This window comes from Leucopleurus acutus, assembly GCF_964270905.1.
Source record: "Leucopleurus acutus genome assembly, chromosome: 2".
Lineage (NCBI taxonomy): Eukaryota > Metazoa > Chordata > Mammalia > Artiodactyla > Delphinidae > Leucopleurus > Leucopleurus acutus.
Genome location: NC_139143.1, coordinates 24,358,094 through 24,382,809, shown reverse-complemented (window position 1 = coordinate 24,382,809; position 24,716 = coordinate 24,358,094). Strand labels below are relative to the sequence as shown.

Here is a 24,716-nt window from a genome sequence, read left to right as displayed (position 1 = left end):
GTGTTGGTATTTGGTGCTATCTTTGTTCAGCCAATTTGTTGTCTGCTCTTGAATTCTGACTACTTTAATCTGCTCGTGCTTTGGGTGTATAAAATTACATATATATATATATATATATATATATATATATACACACACACACACATACACATATATATATATATGTATATTTCTTTTGCCAAAAACAAAAGCCTTCCTCCTTGTCAAATGATTGCTAAAGCAAATTTCACTTCTTTAGTTATGTGTGTACACACACGCACGCACACACCCATCCCTACACTTAGTGATTTATCTTCCTTCCCAGGGAGCACAGTTTTAAGGCTATGAAATACAATTAAAAAGGGCCCATCTACTGAGTTTTCCAAGCAATTCTTGGACCCAGGTTTCAGGGAAGAATCTGAAATTCCTGTTACGTTTACAGCAACAACCTGCCATTCCCCGGCTGCCTCTCAGCCCCTCTGTCTGCCTTCCATATGGTTAGGATCCTGTCATTTTGCTACTCAGTGGCCGCATCTACTTCTGCGAAAGACCAGTTGCATTTCTATGGACTCTCAGGTATCATTAAAGAAAATCCAGAGTAGGAGTGGGTGGACATCCCTAACCCCCAGGTACAGCAGGGCCGTTTGCTGGCCTTTGGCCATGAACACTGTAGTCTCCCAGCTGCACAGAGCTTTGTAAAGCTCAGCGTCCACCCTCTGGACAGAGGGGCACTCTCGGCAGCGGCCAGACTTTGCCACTGCCCTGGTCCGCTGGGCAAAACAGGGAAGTAACTGGGCGCCTTGCTCCCCACCTCTCGGTGGCCCAGTCCCTGCATTCGTTAGATCAGCCACTTGGCATTTCGTTGGGCCCATGTTAAAACCTCTTTGCTTGTGATGACTTGATCATGCAAGTCCAGTGTTCTCTGCAGAGTCCTGCGCCATTAGAGGGCCTCGCTTCAGCTGGTGTTTTGTTTCAGCGCTGGCCGGTAGGCCGGCGCCCCTCTCCCTTCCCAGGGACAACCGTTACACACAGACACCATTGCATTTATGGGGGGAAATTGATGAAAACAAGTCAACCTTGAAATTTCATGAAAACAAAATGACCTGCCTTTTTATTTGATAGTGTAATACCATTTGTTCTATAAATTTTTTAGGGTTTTTTTTCTCATTGTAATATTATTGTACAGTTTTGCATGGCCTGGGTGTAATCATTTTTTTGTTTAGAATATAATGCCGACAAATAAGTGTGTATGGAAGGGGAAAAGATACTGCTTTGGCCTCTCATCACTCATTTCATTTTGTTTGGTTTTATCCCCTCATTGTCTTAGGGAACTTTATGAGATTCTCTGCTACCAAACAATGGTGTGGATTCTTTTGCACAGAAATATTTAAGGTGGGACAGTCAAAATGTAACAGAAGACGCCTCGCCGATATTTTACGTTGGTATCACTTAATATTAACCAGACTCTGATGTATTGCAATAAAACAGGGAACTGTTCGAACTGAGTGTTTTGTCTTCTTTTCCCTGATTAAAAAGTCTGCGGAATGGAGAAAAGGTGACTGACTCTTTTTGTCTCGTTTCGTGACCGAGGAGTGAAGTTTTCTGCCCCAGGAAAGTGCGCCTCAGCTGCACTTGGTCCCTGACCCGGGCGTCACTGCCGCTCAAGCCAGGCCCTCACCCTGCTGGCTGGTGGCCACCTTCTCCCGCGGTTGCCAGCACCATGTCATACAGCCTCTGGTGCAGCTGTGGCTTCTCCGCCTCTGCGCAGTGGGGCCTGGGAAGCTGCTGCGGCAGGGACCTGGCAGCTGTGCCGTCCCCTCCCCGCACCCTTTCTCCGACGAGGAATATGGGCTGAGCCTTCCGGGTTCAGGCACCAAGAGCCTCACGCTGGGAACCGGGGCAAACCTGGCAGAAGCGTCTGGAGGCGCGAAAGGGTGTGACGCTGACCTCGGGGTCCTCACCATCAGCTCAGAATCGTTTACAAGTGAAAGAATTAATGCCACAATGCTAGCATTTTTTTTTTTTTAATTGAAACAAGTAAATCAGACAATTACAAGAATTGTACAGAGGTTAACAGCCTGAAACGACCCCTTGGGTCCAAGCAGATGACACGTGCACATCACCTTCCACAAAAGGCCCAGGCGCCGGAGCGGGAGGAAGGGCCCACACACACCCCCAGAGAGCACGCGGCTTTCTCTCCCCTTCTGGGGCTCCTGCCCCTCCCCACAGGAGGCAGCAGTTCTCTGGAAACCTCTGCTTGTCCAAAAAAGCCTCTAGGAACCAGCCAGAGAGCAGGTGTGGGTGGGCCTCGCTTGGAGAAGTAGTGCTTGTCGGCACTGCTCAGATCAGCACTTCTCCCAGGTGCAGATCCAAGCTGGAGAGGAAAAGGCAGAACACACAAATCTCATTCTAGAAACACACACACACAAACCTTGTATTACACACTCCATAAAATCCAAAAAGGCTTTTCTGTTTTGTTTTTGGGTTTTTTTTGGTGGCAGGGATTCAAAGGGAGAACTCTCATCTTCTTCTGGTTACCATTCACATTAGCAAAAAGCCCTGTTACAAAAAGGAAAAGGAAATAAAATCGTCTTTTTGTCGAGAGTCATTTCAGAGGATGAGTAAACAATAAGCAGATTCTGCCAGACAGCAGTGGGGCTGCACTTCCGGGCTGGCGCCTCTCGCCCCACACCCACTCAGCGATGAGAACCGTGTATAAGTGCTGGCCACGGGCTCTGAGCAGCGGCCCCCCCCCCCATCGGCGCGGCCCCCTCTCACTGGGTGAAGCTTAAACGGAGCGTGGGTACCACCGGCTTCCTACTAGTTTTAGCGGCAGGAGGACGGAGGGTCCCGCCTAGCGGCCGGGCCCGCGGCTACTGCTGCTCGGCCTGCCTCCTGCGGTAGTTGCTGTAGGCCTCCTCGAACATGGCCTTGCAGGGGAACCGGGCCTTCAGCTTGGAGCAGATGAGGAAGGAGCCCCCCATCTTCCTGTGCAGCGAGTAGGTCTCCTCGGGCGGCGGGACAAGCCGGTGCTTCAGCATGACGGGGATCAGGTTGTGGATCTTCTCGGTGGTGCTCTGGGTGCCAAAGTCAAAGGGCTCCTCCGAGGCAAAGGCCTCCCCCAGGATAAGGATGGCATCCAGGTGGGCATCTTCCATGGCCTGGAGGGAGGTGAATGGAGGCAAGATCAAAGAGCCCTCACCAGCCCAGGGCTCCCATCACGGGGCCCAGACTGAGTGCTCGCCGAGGAGTGGGCCAGGTAGGTGAGTGTTTCAACCAGACTGAAGAACGTTAACCAGGGTGTAAACTCAAACCAACAGGGGCCAGGAGAACATCATTAATGTGTGAACTGGGCTCCGTGGAAGAAGAAAGGAAGTGGCGGGGTCTGCGGCCGAAACACCTGTCATTCCCAAAAGAACAGTCTATAGGCCTGAGCTGACCTGAGCCTCTGCACTCCTCGTAGGTGGCAGACCTGAGACCACCTGTGTGTCTGCAGCCCTTCCCCACTGTCATCAGGAGAGGAAAATGCTGCTTTCTGAGTGGGTTCTGGGTGACAGGAACACAGGTGGCCGCCCCTTCATGTAAAGGGCTGCTACGATTACTTCCAGCGCTCCCCTCACCCCTTCCCCGGTGAGGCCTGAGCAAGTGAGGGCTGTGCTTTGCCATCCCATCTGCCCACCCGGGCCCCGAGCGCCAACACGATCTCGAATGGGCTGGAGTGGGGCATAAAACAAGAGCTTGGTGGCCAGTCCCCTGGCATTCTGAGGCCCTCAGCCCAGGGGCTGGGGCGGGGCCGGCCCAGGGGCCCTGTGGAGACCCTCGAGAGCAGCTGTCACTTCTGATCTCATTTGTAAACTGAGATTCCCTTCAGATTTCAAGGGAAAAGCAGTCCATGGCCCGGGGCTGAGTCTGGCTCAGCAGGCCTCGTGCGTCTCCAGAGTCACGGGGCGGGGGGTGGGGTGCGGAGCTCACCTTGACCTCGTAGCCGGTGAGGAACTTCATCTCGATGGACTTCTTCAGCACGGCCTCCCTGTCCCGGTTAGCAGCAGCCCTGATGATCTGGGCAGAGGTGCAGAGGGGAGCTCCTGGGGGTCCAGGGAGCCAGCACTGCCCCTCCCCACACAGGCCAGCTGCCGGCCCACCCACCTTTCCCCTTTACTCCCCTGAGCCCGAGGTGGCTGCGGCCTCATCCACGGGCACCAGATGCTGCGGACAGGCAGGGACATGAGGACAGAAGCCCGCCCGCCCGCCCACGCCCGAGTCCCAAGCATCCCATCTGAGCCGCAGGAGAGCACGGGCCAAGGCCAAGCCCTGCCTCCACCCCTACCTGGATGTAGAGGTCCGTGAAGGATCTGTCATATTCCCGAGTTGCCCCGAAGTCCAGAAGAGCCACCTGGGAACGGGCGACACCGGGGAGGGTTTGCCCCAGTGGAGCACGGGTTGGGGGGACAGGGTGGCAGAAGGCTGACCTCGGACCCTGCTCCAGCGGAGCTCAGGCTCCCCGTGGGAGCCCCACTGGGCACTCACCTTGTGCTGCTGAGGGTCATAAAAGAAGTTGGACCAGTTGGGGTCTGTCTGCATGAAGTGGAACTCGAACAGCTCCCTCAGGCACAGGACCAGGATGTTGTAGCAGATCTGGGGGCCGGGTGGGTCCTCGTCACCAGCACCGGGCCACCCGGTGGCCCCTGGATCTGGGCCGGGGAAGCTTGACTCCCATTTCCCTCCCCATCTTCCACCCCATCCTGCCTCACGCCCAGAGCTGAGTTTGAGGCCAAGCGTACCACCAGGTGGGTACACGCAGCAGCCCTCCTGCCCGCTCTGCCCCGCAGTGGGGCCTCGGGGCTCCAGGCCCACCCTGTGACCCACCTCATTCCGGATCTCCTGGCTCAGCCCCTCGGCCTGGTCCAGGGGGAAGCCGGACACCAGCTCCGTGGTCAGCACATGGGGGCTGCAGAGCTCGTCCACAATCTCGGGCACGTAGAAGAAGGGGTGGTCCTTCAGCAGCTCCCTAGCAGGGGCGGGTCGGAGGTCACACCCGGGCCTCCTTGATCCCACCCAAGCAACACGCTGGGGCGACACACAGGACAGCAAGGGGCTGAGCCCCCCAGGCAGAGGAGGGCCCTGCCCCGAGCTGGGCGGGACACGGCCCCGGCCTCAGGCCCCAGCCCCAGCCCTCGCCCCTCGGAGCCGGGGGAGGCGGGGGGGCCTTCAGCCCACAAGGGGCCGCCCGAAGCCGCCCCTTCTGTCTTCCCAGCGGGAGCAACGGGCAAGGGCCCGAGGCTGGAGCCGCACCTGAACCTGCGGGCACAGGCGGCCTCTCGCTGGTAGTCACACTCGAGGGCCAGCTCCCGCCTCAGCACGTCGATCAGGTGCTCAGGGAACAGGCCTGGGCCGGGGAGGAGGGCGTCAGGGGACGGGGGCTCCCCGGGAGGCCCCCCCACAGGCCTGCCCTTGCCCGCGGCAGCCTCAGACCTTCTGGAAGCATGTTGCTCATGTTCAGCACGGCCATGAGGTTGTTGACATCACTGCTGATGCTCTGGGCCACGCCGGGGTACTGCGGGGGACAGAGGGGAGTCAGGCAGACAGACACAGCAGGGCCCCGCGGCGCCCCCGCCCCTGCCACCCACCAGCTACCACCCACCAGCTGTGTCCCACCAGGACCCCGCACCTCCGCGAGGCAGAGCCAAGACCCGCCAGGGCTGCTGTGACCCCCGGGCCCACCGCGACCCTGCTCTCCACCGCCGACCGCTCCCTCCCCATCCCCATCCCTGCGGCTCAGGCCCCAGACAGACAGTCACTTGTCCCCAGTCCCTGCCCCCCCCCCAAACCAAGCGTGCTGGGAGGCTGTCCTCCCTCCTACAGTCACTCACTTAGCAAATACTTCTCGGCACCCACCGCTGACCAGGTGCCGGGAAAGAAGTGAAGAGACACAGGCCCTGCCCTGGGCACGGGGACACACAGGGGACGTGGGGTGCAGAGGCCCCTCACTGCAGGGCCCGGCTCGGCCCTGTGCAGCCCCTGAGGGCACTGAGCCCACACCCCGGGTGCCCACCTGGATCTTCATGGCCACCTCGCGGCCGCCCTTCATGCGGGCCAGGTGCACCTGCCCGATAGAGGCGGCTGCAAAGGGCCGCTCCTCAAAGTACTCCAGCTTGTCCCGCCAGCTGGGGCCCAGGTCGTTGTTGAGAGTTTTCTGGAGGGAGAGGCCAGGGAGGGGCCGTGAGCACCGCCGGGGACACCCTGAGGGGCCCTCCCCAACCCCTCCCGCAGGGCTGCCAGCGCCTGGACCTGAGCCACACCGGCCTCACCGTCATCTGCTTCAGCGGCATGAAGTCTGCGCTCTGCCTGACCCGCTCGAAGATCTTGGCCAGATGGGGGTTGATGAAGGCGTCATCTGGAAGGCAGCAGAGCATTCAGAGAGCGGAAGGCTGACCCCTCGGAAGGAGGGTGCACAGGCCACCTCGATCAGCTCTGCCCAGCAAGGTCTCCCGGGGGGGAGGCCGAGGTGCCGCTCTGCCCTTCACACGCTGAACCCAAGGTTCAGAGAAGACGAGGCACAGGCCCAACGCACACAGCAGACGCAGCCTCGGGTTCTCCCTGCTCCCGCGGAGCACTTCCCCATTGGCACACAGACCCTTGATACTGTGGACCAAGGCTCCAGAGGGGATGCAGGGACGCTGACCCGTGCACGCTCCTGGCCCACCTCGGCCAACAACCAAATCCGAGACCCCCGCAGCCCGGCCCACGGCACCCCTCCCCAGCCGGGCACTGGGTGCGTCTGTGCAGCTGGGGCCCTGCCGATGGCGTGCGGGGCAGCGTGTGCCGGGGCCTCTGAACTCACCCTCACCCAGGGACCTGAGGAGGTAGATTCCTTAGAAAGAGCAGGCATAGCTTTTTATGATTATAAAAGAAAGACATTTAGGGAACAAAGCGTATTAAATGTTTAAAATACCCATAATCTACCTACGGAGAACTACTGATCTCTTTTTTTTTGACCCTTTCCTATGCGTTTTTCCCTGACTACGGTCACGCTGCCTGGAGACGCTCTGGCCGACTCCCCTCCTGCAGCCATTTCTCACGAGCACTTGCCACGTTGTTGAATAGCTTTCTGAAATATTCTGTAACACACACAGAAGCTTCAACACGCAGCTCACTAGCCGGACGGCGGCTGACTTCAGTTTGTTTATTTGAGACCAGAAAGAATCCTTCGATGAAGCCGCTCCTGCAGAGCCCTGACCACATCTCTGAGGCTCTCCGTCCTAGAGGCGGGGCTCACGCACGGAAGGGCTTCCGAGGGGCGCATGCCACTCCAGAGTCCGCACCGGTACAGGCAGTGCCCGCGCCCACCTGCCTGGGTGGTTATTCCTGTCCTGCACTTGGCCACTTCAGTGAGTCCATCTGACTGCTTGTGGGGGGACTGGCTGTGCTCCCACCCAGGACAGCAGCCCCTCGGGTGCTCCTCCCTGGGAGGCACCATCAGAAGCCCGGAGGGCCCCCCCGAACCCCAGCTCTGCTCTGGGGGCTGCAATGAGCCAGCCTCCAGCTCAGCCGCCGCCGTCTCCCCCGGCCTTCCTTCCTCGGGGCCACACAGCCCACGCCCCGGTGTCACGCCACCACAGGCCCGTGAGCTCCCCAAACAGCACCCTCGGACCACCGCGCGGGGCACCAGGGGGCATCATCCGGACTCTCCCCAACCTTTGAGACGCCAGGACCTCTGGACATGTCAAAACACTCAGAAAGAAGCCAGAAAAACAACCGTGGGCTCCTATTTCAGACACTGTTTTTAAACATCCCAGGTGGGTTAACAGCCAAGCTTCAAACAAGAGAAGCCCGTGGGCAGGAAACCTCCCATCCCTTCCCCTCGGGGCCAGGTGCGGCGCCCCCCACTGCTTGCCCCCAGCTCCCCTCGCTATGCCGCCTCACCGCCCCCAGCTCCCCTGCCTACGCCGCCTCACCGCCCCCAGCTCCCCTGCCTACGCCGCCTCACCGCCCCCAGCTCCCCTCCCTACGCCGCCTCACCGCCCCCAGCTCCCCTCCCTACGCCGCCTCACCGCCCCCAGCCCGCGCAGCCGCACTCACCCTGGATGCTCAGCATCTGGCCCAGCTTGAGCGCCGCCCCGCGCACCTTGCACAGCGTCCGCACGATGCGCTCCGCGTTGGCCTCTGACAGGAAGGGGCTGGAATCCAGCACGGCCTTCTTCCCTGCAGAGGAGCGAAGTCACCATGGCCTCCCTCAGGCGGGGCTGCTGGGCCTGGGATCCCCCAGAGGCCCCTCCACCCGCCCCTGGTTGTGGGTCCAGGGACACTAACAAGACATCAGGGTTTAACACGTTTTAAGTGAGATGCAGTGAAGTCCCAGCAGAGCTTGACACAAAGGGCTCAGTCAACGTCTTTCCTCCTCGGGGTCCACAAAACCGGCAACGCAACTTTAACCCCACATTTCACACCCACCTCCCAGATGCCGAGGAAGGCCCTCAGGGGCCACCCAGGTCTCCCCGGGCCCACCTCCAACCCCATCCCAACACACACGCACAGGCTCGCCCACGGGGCCTCTCCCTCCATATCAGTTCCTGCCAAGTCACTGTCCCTCGCCCCTCAGTGTGCGGGACAAAGGTCACCAGCACCCCTGGACTCTCTGCACAGTCACCTGGGGCCACTGGCTGCAGTGAGAGCGCAGTCCTCAAGGGAGGGGAGCTCAGGGTCAAGGACAGCCTCACCCGGCTGGTGCCAGCTGGCCTGGGGAGAACGCACAGGGACCTCAGGTGTGCAGACAACCTCCATTCAGCACAGTCGGGGGTGGGAGGGTGCAGGCTGGTGACTCAAGGTGATGAGGAGGGGGTGACCCAGTGGCAGTCGGTGCTTTTCCTGCCCTCTGTCCTGTGAGCCCAGTTAGATCAGGAACCCCCGAGGGCTGCCGCCCACAGAGCCTGGCACCTTCCTCAGCCAGCATCACCACGGGCCTGGCCCAGCGCTCAGAGTGGGTCTGAGCTGGGTCCCCAAGGCGCGAACACGGGAGGCGGCCGTCATGCCACTGCCCTCCGTCCGGGGCCGTGCCCAGCATGGCCTCTGATACACCAGGGTGGGTGGGCTGCAGGGGGATGTGAGACTGAAGGCCCACACCTGAGGCAGCTGTTAGGCCTGCGCGGGGTTAGGCTCACCCCAAGGTCCCGGACAGCAGGACAGGGTCCCGGGAAGGGGAGAGATCTCAGCTCCACAGGAAGCAGCCCAGCTGCCGGGGGTCAAGAAAGCTGTAGCTCCTGGGCAGGGCCACTCCAGGGTGTCTAGGCCAAGAAGGGTGCCCAGATCACCCCTCGCCTCGGGCCGCAGCAGGGACAGGCGGTCCTCTATGTCCGCTCTGCCCTCCCCAGCCCCTGGGCCCTGTGGGCCGGGACCTGGGCCTGTGTCCCTGAGGAGAGGTGGGCGGGGCAGAGACGCCACGGCCCCGGCAGGAGGAGGGAGATCTTCTCCCCTAGGGACACAGCAGACCTGGGCGACAGCAGCGCCCCCGAGATCCAGGGACGGCGCCCGGCCCTCTTGAGCTTCCCAGGCAGCCGCTCCTCACGGCTGGCCACTGTCCACAGGCTGGAGTCTGGGCCCCTGCCCGGGCAAGGCTGGTTCTGAAAACAAGCCGGGGGGAGCCTGGGGTGTTCAAGGGTGTGGTGGGCGCGTGCCCACCCCCTGGGGAGGCCTGGGCCAGGCTGGTCGGTGCCCTCCAGGCCCAGGGGTTTCCGGGCCTGCTCAGGAAGCTAGAGCACATCCCTCTGGGCCTGAGCCCCGTGTCCTGCTCTTGGGCCAGTGGCACCTAGGCCTCTTGACCCCCAACAAGGGCCACCGCCTCCCTGACAAAGGACACCAGCTGTAACCTTGGGGCCAGTATAGCTTCTTTCCTGCTTGGACGGGGCAGGACGGAGGGCAGCCAGTTTTGGGGGGGGACGATGGGAGAGGTTGTGCCTGGGGAAGGCTGGCTTCTCACTTCCCAGAGTCTCAGCACCAACACTAAAAATACCCTCCCTAATCCTCTCTGCTCTCCCGTCCCTTCCAAGGACACACACATACTCAGGGGCCTGGAGGACAGGCTAGCACCTTCTCCGCAGAGGCCCCCATCCCCTTGAGAGGGTCCTGCAGGTGAAGCGGGGCCATCCAGGTGGCTGGCAGGGCCCCCTTCAGGGCCCCCAGGATGTAGCTAGGGCCTCAGGGACCACAGCACAGCATGACAGTGGGGGTCACTCAGGGTCCCCAGGGAAGGGGGGAGGAGGTGTCAAGTACCGGAATGAACTGATGTCCCCTGAATGGGCCAGGGGCAGGGGGCACTCAGCCCAGAACTTCAAGTAAACTTTGAGAAATCCACCAAGCAGATGGCTCTAGCAGGGCTGCTCTCAACAGCCCCCAGGACCCTGCTGAAGGGAAAGTGTCCTGCACCTGCCTAGCCGCCTCCCCCTAACTGGACAAGCCTGGGGGAGGGGACCAGGTAGGGGCTGGGTGGGGCCTCCAGCTGCCCCCTGACCCATCGTCAGAGCATCCTAAGCACGCCAGCTTTCAGAGCAGCCGGTCTGCAGAATGTTCTCCATGGAGTACCACCCACAGCCGGCCACCCAGACAAGGGGAACTGAGTGTTCTGACCTGACCCCGGGCTGACCCTGGGAGGCAGGGGACAGAGGAGTCACGATCTTCACCTCAGAGACAAAGCGTCTGAAGCTGGAGAGGTAATGGCCACCCCAGGTCACGAGGTGGGGGAATGGGGGGCCCATGGGGTCTGTTCCAGCAGCTCCCACGCCCCTCGACCACAGCCAAACGGGGAGCCCTGAGCACCTGACCTGGCCAGACCTGGGACCCCAGCGGCTCTGCAGAGCGGGGGCAGAGGCAGGGCCAAACCGGAGGCTCCTATCAGAAGAGGGAAGGTGTGCGGGCCCGGAGGAACCAGGACGGCTGGGTGAGCCAACGTGGGCCAGGACAGGAACAGAACAGCCTTCAGGCCTCAAACTCCAGGGCTGCCGTGAACACGGAACACAAAATGAAAGGTGCCCCTGGAGGCCAACCCTCGGGGAACGCAGGTGGGAGCTGGGAGCTGACAGGCCCAACTCTCAGGGCCCACCCTGCCCTCCCCATCAAGGGCCCAGCTCACCTGAGGGGTCCTCAGGGCGGAGGCTCTTCTTGGCGACCTCGGCCAGGGCCCCGAAGCCCAGACCCACGGCCAGACCTGCAAGGAGGAGGTTGAGGGCTCTGGGCATTCGCTCAGGGGCTGCCCACTGCCCGCCCACCCACGAGGCCCGGAGCAGCCCCACACAGACACCTGCCTCGCTCCCCTGGGGACGTTCGCTGACACTCCAGACATCTTGAAAAGGGAGGGGATAAGGAGGTAGGAGATACACAGCTGTTGTTTTCAGAGAAGACCTGCCTCAAGGTTGGTGCTTTCGCTGGAAAAGCCTCCTCCACCGCCACCTCCATCACCTTTGCTACAGGCTCATGCGACAAACACACACGCCTCCAAAACAACGTACGACGGAGAAACGCATTGGGCAAGACGCAGCACAAATGGAATGTGGGCCAGGAATGGCTGCAGGCCAAGGACATCCTGACAACACTGGGCACCCCCTTGGGATGCAGCCGCCCACTTCACAGTCTGTGTGAAGAGCCTCCAATACTCTAGAATTCTCTAACCCAGTTCACTGAAGTCGCAAGGAGAGGCATTACCCCTGCAATATAAAGCAGTCATTGGTGGGAACTGGAACATTTTGCAAAAGCCATGGGGACTCCCAGGAGCTCAGGCTACAGCCCTCACTTGCGGGGAAGGCCCCACAGGCACTGACGGTGGTCTAAGGACAGTGGGGTACCAGGCCCTCCTTCTCCCGTCAGCAATCTTTGAAATCAAGGTTTATTAACATCTCATTGGTCCAGAGGTTGGAACTGGATGATCCCTACTGTCTAGGGGAGGCCTGGGGAGGCCAGCAGGTGCCACTAAATGCACACTCAAAGCCCAGGAGCCTGGCTCAGGGCCTATTTCCTCTACTGAAATACAGTTCCAGCTGGCTTGGGGGGCGGGAGCACACTAGGCGAGAGAGTGAGGAACATTTGGAGGAGCACGCTGACCACAGCAGGAGGGACAGCAAAGACCCAGGGAAGATGCCAGAGATGCCCCGAGGCCAGTGGGCCTGGGCGAGCACAGCCCTGGGGGGCTGGGAGTCTCACACCTGGCAAGGACACCTGCACGTGCTTCTACATTTTCCAGATTTTCTACAATGATTATGCATTACTTTTATGAAAATTATTATTGAATTTACTGAAAAAGTTATTTAATGAAAAATACATTTTAAAAATCATAAGAGGATAACCCAATTTTTTAAAATGTTTTTGCAGTACATTTGACCCACCATGACACAACTGTTCACCCTCTGCTTTGCCAGGTAGCTCCTGCCTCATGGGTCAGTGTGAGGATTAAACAGCTGAATGAGAGTGAAGCCCTCCCAGAAGGGCTGGGCGGAAGGCAACACTATTCAGGTGTTCGCTGTTACTGTCCTTTCTCCTATTCAAAGGGCTAGACCAGTGCTGCCCAAAAAATATAATGCCAGCCACATATAAGATTTTAAATTTTCTGGGGGCTATGTTAAAAAAGGCAAAAAGAAGCATGTGAAAGGAATTCTGACCATATATTTTACTTAGCCCAGTGTATCCAAAACATTATCAATTCAACGAGTACTCAATATACACATCGTTAGAGAGATGTTACTTTTTTTATTTTTTTTGTGTGCCAAGTCTTCAAAATCCAATGTGCTTTTCGTCCTCGAAGCATGTCTCAGCTTGGACCAGCCACGTTTCAAGTGCTCAACACCCCACGTTGCTGGTGGGGCAGCACAAGGGCAGCACAAGGCAAGTTCTGGAGACCAGAGCAGAGGCCACGGTCATCTGGAAATGCCCCCAAGGACACCCTGGCGTGCTGGGATGGAGCTGCCACGGCCTGTTTCCCTTTGACACCCCAACCCAGCCCCGGAGGACACTGGGCACAGAGCTGCGTCCCCGGTCAAATGGTAACTCCCCTCCCCTCCCCCCACCTCAGCACACTGTCCAACTCAGCAAACGAATGGCAACAGCAATGCTAACCTTCAAACTGCAGTGACCTTCCCCAATGTCTCTCCGCCTCTAGATTTTTCTCTGCCTACATCAAGTCCAAAGACAAGCCTACCAGACAGGCAGACGTGTCAAAGGTTACCCAGGCTGGCCACTGAGAGCAGACGCCGAGCGCCCTTCTCTGCAGGGCCCCCAGCTGGGCCCCCTCACGCCCTCTGCCGACCTCTTCTCTGGCCCATTCTGGGCTGCTGGGCAGAGCCAAAGCTCTCCAAGGCCAAGGACCGTCACTGAACACTGAATCACGGAGGGAATATTCCGCAAAGCAGGTCGCAGCCTCCTTCTGTGCCCCTGCGAGCTCCCTCAGGGCCAGGCCCGAGGAGCTGACAAGGGACGGGCTCCCCACTGCGGGGCCCTGACCTCAGGAGCTCCTGCTCTAGTGAACCAAGAACAGGCTGGCCGTCCCGCCATCCCCAACCTGGCTGACCTGAAAGCATTCTCAGAACCTTGCAGAGACAGGAGGGCAGAGGCCAGCCAGGCTCTTCGTTCCCCCCGGAGCTGGGTGGCACCTGCAGGCAGCTCCTGGGAGATCAGCGCCTCTGCCTCGGACTCCCCGCGTTGGTGAGGACAGCCCGAGCCCGTGCTCACTCAGTCTCCGGCGTCACCTGAGGCCTTCCACTCCACCTCGGCCCCCCAGCCCTTAGGACAGCGCCTGTCCATGTCGGGACCCACAGGCAGGCTCAGCCCGGCCCGCATGGATGTCCCAGGGGAGATCAGCCGCAGAACCAGCTCCGCGGGCCCATGGCCACCATCAGCAGCCTGGCCACCACCCTAGCCTGTGAGAAGGCGCCAGCCCTTTCCAAGAAAGTTCCTGACATTTCTCTCACAAACGGAGATTTTGCAGGCAAGAAACGCGGTGGCAGTGACGAGCAGCAAGGAGCAGGGTCTCCCCAAGGGGGTGGGGGCGCTTTGGGCTGCTTCCCAGGCTGTGGGACTGCTCAGGGGGCCCAGGCCCCTGGCCCAGCTCCTTCCTCCCCGAAGTCCCTCTGCAGGTCCTCAGAGCCAAATGAGTGCCCCCTGAGCAGCACCCCACAGACACAGAGGAAACAAGTAAATAAAAACCTTCTAACAAACAGCACCGTCTGTGAGGAGGCTTAGTGAGGGGCGCCTAACCGGCCAGCACCCCAGGCATGTTTACAGAGCAAGGCTGGACGGAGGTCCTCTGCAGCAGCAAGGGCCAGATCTGAGGGCAAAACCGCTTCACTCACACAGCACCACCCACGCGCCAGGCACTGTTCTCAGGCCTCCCTTTTCCAACACATCCAACAATCCTTCTGATCTGATAAGACAAGAAAGTCCACACAGAAAAGGCACCAGACAAGGATATTTCCTTCACTTCAAGGTGTTCCCGAGCCCTTGGTAACTCCACCTTCTCTTCCATCACCTGCATCCTCCACGCTGTGCCACCACCGGGCACCGGGAAGGAGAGGGGGCCTGGGAGGGGGCTGCAACCCACAGCATCGCAGGAAGGAGAACAGGAAGGAGCAGTGGACGAAGGTCCCTGTAGAGTGTTCTCCTCGGTTCTCAGAACTAAGCCAGAGCGGGGCGGCGGGGAAGACCTGACAGCCCCTTTGCTGGCTCAGGGGAGACGGGACGAATTCAGGGGCGACAGGCTCAGCCTGCCTGTGTCTGTATGATATAGGCCTCCTCAGCCCGGGTCCCAGGACTGTCACAGATGCACATGTGGGCCTGGGTGACTGGCAACTGTGGCTCAGCTTCCTCCTCTGTAACTGGAGATTATAACTGCCCTAATCTCCTTCACAGAGGCTCTAAGTGACAGAAAATAGACAGAAGAGTCCCTTTTAAAGTATGCTCCTGCAGAAAGTAGAAACCACGCTCCCTCGCCCCTGCCAAGGGCACAAACTTTTCTTGGACCTAAAGGGCGTCTGTCTTGCTGCCTCAGAGAGCACCGGAGGAGCGCTGGCTACGTAGAGCGGCAGCAAGTGTGCAGCGTGTCCCCTCAGGAAGTCAGGCACATGGTGCTCAACTCCTTTTGGTAAGTTTTCTCTAGTGCCTACTTGATCTGTTGGTCTCATTTCTATAATCGCCCAGTTCTCCCTCATTTCATAGGTGCAGAGGAGATAAGACATCTCCTCTGAACCTATAATACTGAAGCACAAATGAAAAATATAGAAAAGAGTAGAGGAGACACACACGACAGAAGGGAAAGATCTAACATATGTGTAACTGGAGTCCCAGAAGGAGAGGAGAAAGAGAACAGGGCAGAAACAATATTTGAAGAAATGACCAGAATTTTCCAAAATTGATGAGAGACATCAAGCACAGATTTAAGAAGCTCTATAATCCCAAGCAGGATAAAAGCAAAGTAAATCATACCCAAGCATGTCACAGTCACACTGCTGGAAAACAAAAGCAAAAGGAAAATTTTAAAAGCAGAGGACAAAATACAAATTACTTTCAAAGGAGCAGCAATAAAACGAATAGCTAAGTTTTCAATAGAAACAATGGAAGTTAAGAAGACAACTGAGGGACTTCTCTGGTGGTCCAGTGGTTAAGACTTTGCGCTTCCACTGCAGAGGGCGCGGGTTCAATCCCTGGTCAGGGAACTAAGATCGCGCGTGCCGCGTGGTGTGGCCAAAAAACAAAACAAAACAAAAAAAAGAAGACAATGGAATAATATTGCTAAAGTGTCCAAAAGAATTAATTTTGAACATGGAGTATTATACCCAGCCAAAATATCTTCTAAAACAAAAGTGTAATAAAGACATTTACACACAAATAAAAACAGAGAATTAATGATTACCACTCTGCCCTACAAAAAAAGAGAAAAGGTAGTTCTGCAGAGAAGAAGAAAATTACCCCAAAAGTAATTCTAATATAAAAATGAAGGGAGAGGGCTTCCCTGGTGGCGCAGTGGTTGAGAGTCCGCCTGCCGATGCAGGGGACGCGGGTTCGTGCCCCGGTCCGGGAGGATCCCACATGCCACGGAGCGGCTGGGCCCATGAGCCATGGCCGCTGAGCCTGTGCGTCCGGAGCCTGTGCTCCACAACAGGAGAGGCCACAACGGTGAAAGGCCCGTGTACAGCAAAAAAAAAAAAAAAAAAAAAAAAATGAAGGGAGAAAGAAACACAAAAAGGGTAAATATGTGGCTAATCTAAATTCATATGGGCTATACAAAGAAATGACATCTTGTAAGGTTTAACATATCTTAATAATTTAGTACATAATATAAAACAGTGTAGAAACAAAATACATATCCACGTTAACACACACACACACAAAGGGATTTAAACTGTTCTGAAGTGCTAGCATTACTGCAGAAGTAGTAAAAATAATCATTTCTATTACATTGTAGTAAGTCAAGAATGTATGCTGTAATCAAGAGAAACCACTATAAGTATAGTAGAATAATAACACACAAACTAATAAAGAGAAAACATGTACAAGATTGATTAATTCAAAAGAAGGCAAGGCAAGTGGGGAGAGGGAAGGGGAAAGGGGGAGGAAAGGGGTAGGGAATTAAGAGGTACAAACTACTATGTATAAAATAAATAAGCTACAAGGATATATAGTACAGCACAGGGAATACAGCCAATACTTTATAATAGCTACAAATGGAATCTAACCTTTAAAAATTGTGAACCCCTATGTTGTACACTTGAAACTTACATAGTATTATACATCAACTATACCTCAATTTTAAAAAAGGTAAAAATTTTTTAAAAGAAAGTAAGACAGAAGAGAAAAAAAGGGAACAGAATGGATGGGTCAAACAGTAAACAAAGGCTAAGACAGTAAATATAAACCCCAATACATCAGCAACTCCATTAAATGTAAATGAACTAAATACTCACATTATAAGACTAAGATTAATGGTGTGTACCTAAATCACAGGAAAAGAAAATATATATATGCTGCTTACAAAAGACATACCTTAAATATAAGGATACAAAAGGTTGAAAGGAGAAGGAAGGAAAAAGATATATGATGCAAACATTGACCACCACCTCCCAAAAGAACAGCTGGAAAACAGCTATACTAATATCAGACAATGTAGACTTTCATAGAGATAAGAGAGGTAAGACATAATAATAAAGGAGTCAATCCCCAGGAGGATATAAGAATTCTAAATCTGTAAGCAACCAATAACACAGCTTCAAAACATTAAAGTAAAAATTGACAGAACTAAGAGGTAGGTAAATCCATGATCACAGCATAAGACTGTTAAATGTCTCTTTTGATAGCTGATAGAATAAACATACCATCTAGAAAAATGGTACAGATGATCTTATTTGCAAAGCAGAAATAGAGACACAAATGTAGAGAACAAATGTATGGATGCCAAGGGGGAAAGAGGTAGGGTGGGAGGAATTCGGAGACTGGGATTGACACCTATACTTTATTGTTACTATGTGTAAAGCAGACAACTGATGGGAACATACCATAGCACAGGGAAATCTACCTAATGCACTGTGGTAACCTAAATGGAAGGGAAGTCCAAAACGGAGGGGATATCTGTTTTTGTATGGCTGATACATTTTGTTGTGCAGTGGAGGTTAACACAACATTGTAAAGCAACCATACTCCAATAAAAAATAATTAAAAAAAGAATTTTAAAAAAAGAACAAAAGAATACACATACCAAAAAAATCATTAAAAGATCTGATTAATATGAGTAACAAACTAGACTAGACAGATAGATAAACTGCACCTGACAATGCCAGAATTCTTTTCAGATACACATGGAACATTTACCAGTATATTCCCATTGGAGTCAGTGGCAAGACCCCTATTTCACAGAAAGGCAAACCAAGGCAATACCCAAGGTCACAGGAAGCAGGGCCGGAATTATAACCCAAATCTTATGATGACCTAAAGCCCAGTTCTGACCCCAAATCCAATATCTAATGCTATCTTTCATTTCATTCTCCAACAAAAGCTAATATCCAAAGATCACCATGCCCCACAGCATCAGAGCCATAATGTCCCACAGCCCAATTAGACCTAGAGTTCCGGCGCCATCTCAGCATCAGAATGAGCCCCCCAGATGGAAAGCCCTGCCTTCTGCCTCTACATAGCTGAATACCTGCTGCTGACCTTCCCAAAGACAATCCTACCCCCTGAGATCTAGAGCAATCCCTTTCTTTCATACCTGCAGTGTAACAACTTCCTAAAGTCTGTTAGTCTACACCTCAAAACCATCTCACCCTCATGAGGGGAAGAAAGGCCAGAAGTATTTTCTAGGAGAAGAAAGTAGAGCAGTGTTACTTCCAACTGTCTAGATAATGACCCACCAGTAAGCCATATACTCCACAATGCAATGAAGAACATACATCAGTAGGATATTTAGATCTCTGAAACAGAAATATTTTTGCAACATGTGCAGTTCTAAGGATCTATGATACTAATTCTGATCCTTTTCTATTCAATTCCATTCTATTTAATTTGTTTTTTAAATGCCGGTCCTGACCCACTAAACTGATTTCACACTCACTAAAGGGTCATAAACCCCAGTTTGAAAACCTCTGGATAGGGTAGAAGGCCCAGAATTCACCTCTGGGGCCAGAACTTCACGTTCTTTCCAGACCTGCCTCCTCTTTGCTCCCCTCCTGCCACCTCTAATCCTGAAACATGAGCTGCCAACTGCTTGGGCAACAACGTGTGCAGCTGAGAATCACAGCTGTGAGCAGATCTCCAGCACAGACCCTGAAGGGTGGCTCCAGGCATCAGGCAGCTGTCAGCAAGGGCTCAAGAGGCTCCTGATGGTGCAAAGCCCCTACAAAGACCAGGGTCTCTCCTCACCCCAACCCCAGCTCCCTCTGGCAGCCCACGTCCCCCACGCCTTGAGGGGAGCCCTGTACCCTGGTTTTAACGAAGTTGACTTTTTGTCCTACACACCTTCCTATACAACCGCTTTCACTTCAGCCTGCTTTCCTTAACCCACCCCCCAAAAAGGCCTGACTCCTGCCTGCTTCACCAGGACCTCCATCAGATACTAATTGGCCATCACGACCTTCATCCTAACCACTTTTCCCAAACAGGTCCTCCACTACCCCACCCCAGCAAAGACTCACTAGAGAGGCTTACACCCATTCTAAAATACATCAGTCAAACTAAGCCTTACGGGGACAGAGCTCTGTGGTGAACCCTGGTCTGCAGTGAGGGGAGGAGGATTATAGGTTACAGAGAAAGACTAACTACAAAGTAAGAAGAGAACAGTTCCTGCCCTCAAACTAATGGGGGAGAGAACAGAATCTCCATCTAATACTTTAAGAATAATAAATGTCCCAACTAATAGCCACTGAGCAAAGCAGGGCAAGTGCCATGTCTTCTGGGGAACAAGGACCACTGGAAGCCCCCAGAGCAGCCCATTCTGGTAGTGGCACCCCAGGGAGTTACAGTGTTCTACGAGGAACTGCTTAAAACGCTAACCCATTAAAGTGAAATGAACCAATAATTTTATGCTGAAACTCAGATGACGCTGTATGCTGGATTCCTGAAAAGCTAAGTAGCAGCAGATGCCACATTTTAAGATAACAATTATGGAAGAAAACCTCAGAGTTGAGAAAATTCTATCCAATTAACCTAGTTTGCTCTGCACCTAAGGAAGACAGCCAGCCTTCCTTCAACGTTAGAACCCACACATCAGGCCAGCTTCCAGAGGGCCAGGCTAACAGGGAGCACAGATCCACCCCTGAACAAGGAGTAAGACGGGGTCTCCACAAGAGAAGAGGCAGCCGGGGAGAGCAGCGTGCCCGACGTGCGGTCTGTAGGAGGGGAGACGTACAAACCAGCAAAGCGAAAGGCAGGTAGGTAAAGGCTCAGACACATGAGAGCGGGCTTTCATGACTAGTCAGCACCGGCATCAACATGAACCCATCAATGAGACCACTGGGACACAGAACCGCGCAAATAAGCACCTGCCCCAGGTGGGCATGCGAATCAAGTTGCCAAGGCTGTTGCTTTCATTAACTGTATTGTCTGGAGAACCTACTGAGGATAAGCGGGCTTTAGAGAAGTCACTCCATCTTCAAGCAGAACCATAGCAAAGGACGGCACTTTCAACAGGAACATCCTGGTCAGATATGACAATACAATGTCATAAAAGCAGAGACAACTGCTGTAAACCTTCACTATAAAATGATCCTCCAACTTGGACGAAGAGAGCACAGGGGGTACTGGACACAACGGCTAGGCAAACCCCTAAAGAAAGGAACAAACTCACAACTCCTCAGCACACTGAAATGGAGGACAGCAGCTCGGGGCCACGGCACCTCGTTATCATTCCACTGATGCCCGCAGGCCCGTGGGAATCCAGCAAACGGGTCCCCAGATGGCTGGGCAAAAACCACTGGGTCCAGGAGCCGAAGAGCCCCACTGTCCCACCTCCTCCCTGCAGGGGCCTCCAGAGGCCTGAGTGAAGCGCGGATGCTGCAGACGCTGCCCCCCGAGAAGCAAAGCCGCAGCCCACAGCGTGGAATCAGCCACGCATCGACCCCCAGGGGTGAGCTGAGGCAGAGACTGAATCGCCCACCCACGGAAAACATCCCGGCATGGCTAACACAGGAGCCGCCACGCTCCCCGGGGCAGCCCTGGGTCCCCGGCCTCCCCGCCTCACGCAGACCCCACGGTGGCCCCCGCTCCACTCACCGGGACTGGGGCCTCACCTCCAAAGTTGGCCAACCGCCCAATCCGCGTAACTGGCACCTTCCGCTCGCGAGCCCGCTCACTGAGCTAGAGGGCGAAAAGAAAGAGACCTCCGGGGATCAGTGAACAGGGACAGGACCGACCTTCAGGGGTTCACACCGCCCCCCGCACGCCCTCTCCACCCCCAAAGGCAGCAGCTCCGCCCCGCAGCACACGCCTCCCAGAAGAGGCCTCCGTGTGCCCGACATTCCAGGCCACGGCACCCGAAGAATGTCCCCGAAGAGGGGGCGGGACACCAGCAGCACCGTGGGAAGCCCCCAGCCCCACCCTGGGGGCCCCCTGCACACACCATCTGCTTGTGGGGCTTGCTCTCGGGGCGAGCCTTGGCCTGCCGGGCCTTCTCAATGTCCTCGGCCGTCAGGCCCCCCACAGGGGACTGGTCCTGGTGGTAGAACCTCCGCTGCAGGCCCGTGGCAGAGAATGGGTCTCCGGGGTCCGCAAAGAGCGGCCCGTTCACCCTGCCCATAGGGGAGGCGGCCTGGCCCCGCAGCCCGCCTTCCCCAAAGGGTCCGCTGGCAACATAGGCAGGAGCTGGGCCCTGGCTGCGGGCCTGATCCCAGGGCGGCGGGGACTGATCGGGGGAGGGGGTCGCAGACGGCTCCTCGGAGGCGCCCTCGGCCCTCAGCCCTGAGGAGTGGAATTCTGCTTGCGGGTCGTCAGAGCTCTTGGTATAAGGCTCTTCATGCTTCTCCTGACCCTGCAGGGAACAAACGGCAACGTGAGAGGAGCAAGAGGCCGGCCAGGAGCCCCTCCCTGTGCGCATCCCCTTCTGGCCGGAACAGCACACCAGCGCGTCCCACCCTCTGACCCTCTGGAGGGCCCTACCATGTCACCCCCGTGGCCCGTGGCCAGTGCCGGAGGCGAGCAGCAGCCCAGGAGCCGGGAGGCCTGGATTCCAGCCCTGCTCCTGTCAGGGCTCTGCCGTGTGGGCCTCGGCAAGCCGGCCGTCCATGGTCCCTGAGCGCCTGCCGGGTGCCCGGCCCAGACCAGGGGAGTGACCACTCTCCCGGCAGGAAGCTCCTCACCTGTAAATCCGGGCTCAAGGGCAGCTCCCAGGGCTTTGGGGAAGGGGAACCAGGGCAAAAGATGGGGAAAGCGTTGAGAAGAGCACAACTGGAGACCAGAGGAGGCGAGCGCAGCACACAGGCAGGGCCACCCTGCCTCTCCAGGCCAGCGCCTTGCGCACCCCCCGAGGGGCTCTCCGCAGAGGGCTTGTCACATCCAGGACCTGGCCCGGCTCTTCCAGGAGCAGGGGGTACAGGACAGGAGAGGAGGGGGAGAGAACACCATGTTTTCCCTGTAACGGTCGCCGAGACCTGAGCTTCAGGCCCAGGTTCTTTCCACTTTTGAACCCCTCGCGACCTGGAGAGAGTTCCTGAGCCCTCTCTGCCACTTCCTCATCTGAAAAGAGGGCTCCCCCCACAGCCACAGAGTTACGTGCAGCACAGACGGGGCCAGGGGAACAGGGCCGAGAAGGCTATAATTAGAACAGCACTGACTCCTGAAGGGAGGTCGGGGACCTGGATTCCCTGATTCCACTGAAATGGGCTCAGTGCACGGAGTGTGGCCTGTAGGCTCTGCAGAAACAGCAGCAGACCCCAAAGCCTTCTCACTCTCAGCTTTATAAGACACTGGGGGATCTAAGCAGATAAGACTTGCCCTCCAGAGGAAGGAAAGAGACAGGCTGTTACTTTCATTTCGTAAGTGGCAAACAGAGGCCAAGAGAGCTAAAATAATCTGGTAAAGGCCCACCAGGCGGCCAACGGCAGAGCAGGTATCCCGAGCCAGGGCCTGCCCCGCGGGCCGCCCCGAGGCCGCCTGACAGCACCTTCCTCGGAGCAGAAATGAATTCTACTTGGAATCAAGGGGCACCTGTCAGATGGCCAGGGAAGCCCTGGAGTGAGGGAGTCTGGGACAGGGTCCGAGAGCCACGTAACTCCTGTAGCTCCCACACCGGCCACGGGCTCACCGCTCCTTCTGCCCCACTACTCCAGCGCTGGCCACCGGCCCTGCGTGACCATAAGCTGTTTATGTGGCAGCCAAGGGGCCTCAGTGTCTCAACGGGACCAGACTCGGTAAGTGTCTGCCGGATGAATAAGTGAACAAATCCCTTGAGGAGCTCGAGGGAGAGAGGTTCCTGGAGTACCTGCGCCTCCGCCCCCTCACGGACAGGGGAGGAACCCACATCTGAGTGTGCAGGGAGAGAACGGGAGTGCACTGGAGACCATCGCCCTGCTCGGCGCCTCCTTCGCGGTGGGGGACCGCCACTCCCTCCTACCTCCGAGGGGCTGTCCCAGGGGATGGCCCTGCCTCTTCCAAGGACCGGGGCCAGGCCCGTCCGAGGGGAGCAGAGGGGTGAGCGGGGAGCCTGGGCTCCCTCACCCTTCAGGGAGGCCTGCCCACGTCTAGCATGCTCCTCTCCTGAGAGGCCCAAGGGTGCTGGGCAACCTCACTTCCTGGGTGCTCCAAGGCAAACACCCAACAGGAAGGCGATGGCTCCTCACCAGCGAAGGCACCAAATGAGGCTGCCAGGGCTCAGCCCAGCCTCAGCAGAGAGAGGGCGGGCGGGGAGTCTGAGACTGGGAAGAGGACACAGGATGCCGGTGCTGTCAATCAGTAATCACATCGAACGGCTTAGTCTCAGTTTCCCCATCTGAGAAAGGGGGAAGCATTTGGGTCTGCACCCCTCCCAGGACAGCTGTGAGGCTTGTAAGAGGTCACAGGTGTGAACACCTCTGCAAGCTGAAGGTATCTGTGTAGAGAGAGAGACACAGTACCGCCACTGGACCCTTAGAGAGCATGAGGGGAGAGCTGGGAATCCTAACTCTGAGAATGACCAGAGGCCGGCGGGCTGGGATGTCCCACAGCCTGGAGGAGCGTGCGTGTCCTTGTCCAGAAGGTCAGAGCAGAAATGGGAGGAGTGCGGCAGCAGGGCACCGTTGCAGCACAGCTCCCAACATACACATGCCCAGGCGCACACATGCGTGCACATGCGCACGCGCACACACACACGCCCCCCCCGCCATGCCCTCAGACTGTCAGGAACAGGGGTGGGGACCATGCAGGTGATGCCACGGTGGATGGCGCTCCGCTACAGCAGGCCGTGTTGACAACCACAGCTCCAGCACTCGTTTTTGTTTAAAACCCTCCCCTTGGATGGTGAAACGTCAAGGCTCCCTCCCACTGGCACCCCGCCCACTGCCAACTGGCCTCCTTACCTGCACCTGCCCCAAGACCATGCCGATCTGCTCTGCGGCCGTGGACTGCAGGGCCCCGGCCGCCATAATGAGCTCCCTGCCGAGGCCCAGGTGCTGCAGGTGGGTCTCCACGGCCGCCTGGGTCAGCTTGGCAAGGCCTTTGGCCACCATGATGGTGTCCCCCAACATGGAAGCCATCCTTCAGGGCTGGAAGAGAGTGGGCCAGGTCAGGGTCGGGGCTCCACGCCTCACACAGCGTCGCACTCACACGGGCCACCTCTAGCCCAAACTATGGCTGTTTGGTTTCTCCAATGACCTCCCCTTCTGATCCAGGTTGACTGAGAGAAAAGAGAGGAAGGGTCCAGGGTTCAAGGTAAACGGAGTGACTCCCCACACGGCAGGGCGCCGAGCAGGAAGAGAGAGTCCGTGGAGTCAGGGCTGTGCGCCTGGACCATGTTTCCTCACCTGGGCCTCACAGCCACCTCGTGGCACAGACAAGTAAAGGGATTTGCCCAAAGTCTCTCAGCCACCAAGTGGCAGAACCAGGACTTGAATCTGGGTGTCCTGATTTAGTCCAGAGCTCTTCCCTCTGGACCAAAACCGGAGGTTGGGGAAGGAATGAATCAGGAGGGAAGGGAGCAAGGCACAACCTCTGAAAGAATGACATAGCCCAAGGACATGACATAAACTGATTAGAACCAAATGGGTCCAAGATGGCGGAGAAGTCAACTTCCACTAGACCTTGAGCCTCAG

The 24,716-nt window shown here is 56.5% G+C and overlaps 1 protein-coding gene across 4 annotated transcripts in view; it reads right to left on the bottom strand.

The window, feature by feature from the left end:
* Positions 1-2,000: 2,000 nt before the first annotated feature.
* The window catches only part of COQ8A (coenzyme Q8A), a 49,483-nt gene continuing 26,767 nt past the window's right edge, over positions 2,001-24,716 (bottom strand). For all 4 annotated transcript variants that reach the window (XM_082833264.1, XM_082833266.1, XM_082833265.1 and 1 more), the window contains exons 2-15: positions 23,985-24,170; positions 21,056-21,463; positions 20,727-20,793; positions 11,102-11,176; positions 8,059-8,181; positions 6,288-6,373; positions 6,032-6,172; positions 5,452-5,533; positions 5,272-5,365; positions 4,846-4,987; positions 4,507-4,614; positions 4,307-4,372; positions 3,952-4,038; positions 2,001-3,140 (exon numbers count right to left, since the gene is read on the bottom strand). In XM_082833264.1, the coding sequence (XP_082689390.1) occupies positions 2,853-3,140; positions 3,952-4,038; positions 4,307-4,372; positions 4,507-4,614; positions 4,846-4,987; positions 5,272-5,365; positions 5,452-5,533; positions 6,032-6,172; positions 6,288-6,373; positions 8,059-8,181; positions 11,102-11,176; positions 20,727-20,793; positions 21,056-21,463; positions 23,985-24,161 (1,944 nt within the window). In that variant the 5' untranslated portion in view covers positions 24,162-24,170 and the 3' untranslated portion in view covers positions 2,001-2,852. The remainder of the gene's footprint in view (positions 3,141-3,951; positions 4,039-4,306; positions 4,373-4,506; positions 4,615-4,845; positions 4,988-5,271; positions 5,366-5,451; positions 5,534-6,031; positions 6,173-6,287; positions 6,374-8,058; positions 8,182-11,101; positions 11,177-20,726; positions 20,794-21,055; positions 21,464-23,984; positions 24,171-24,716) is intronic.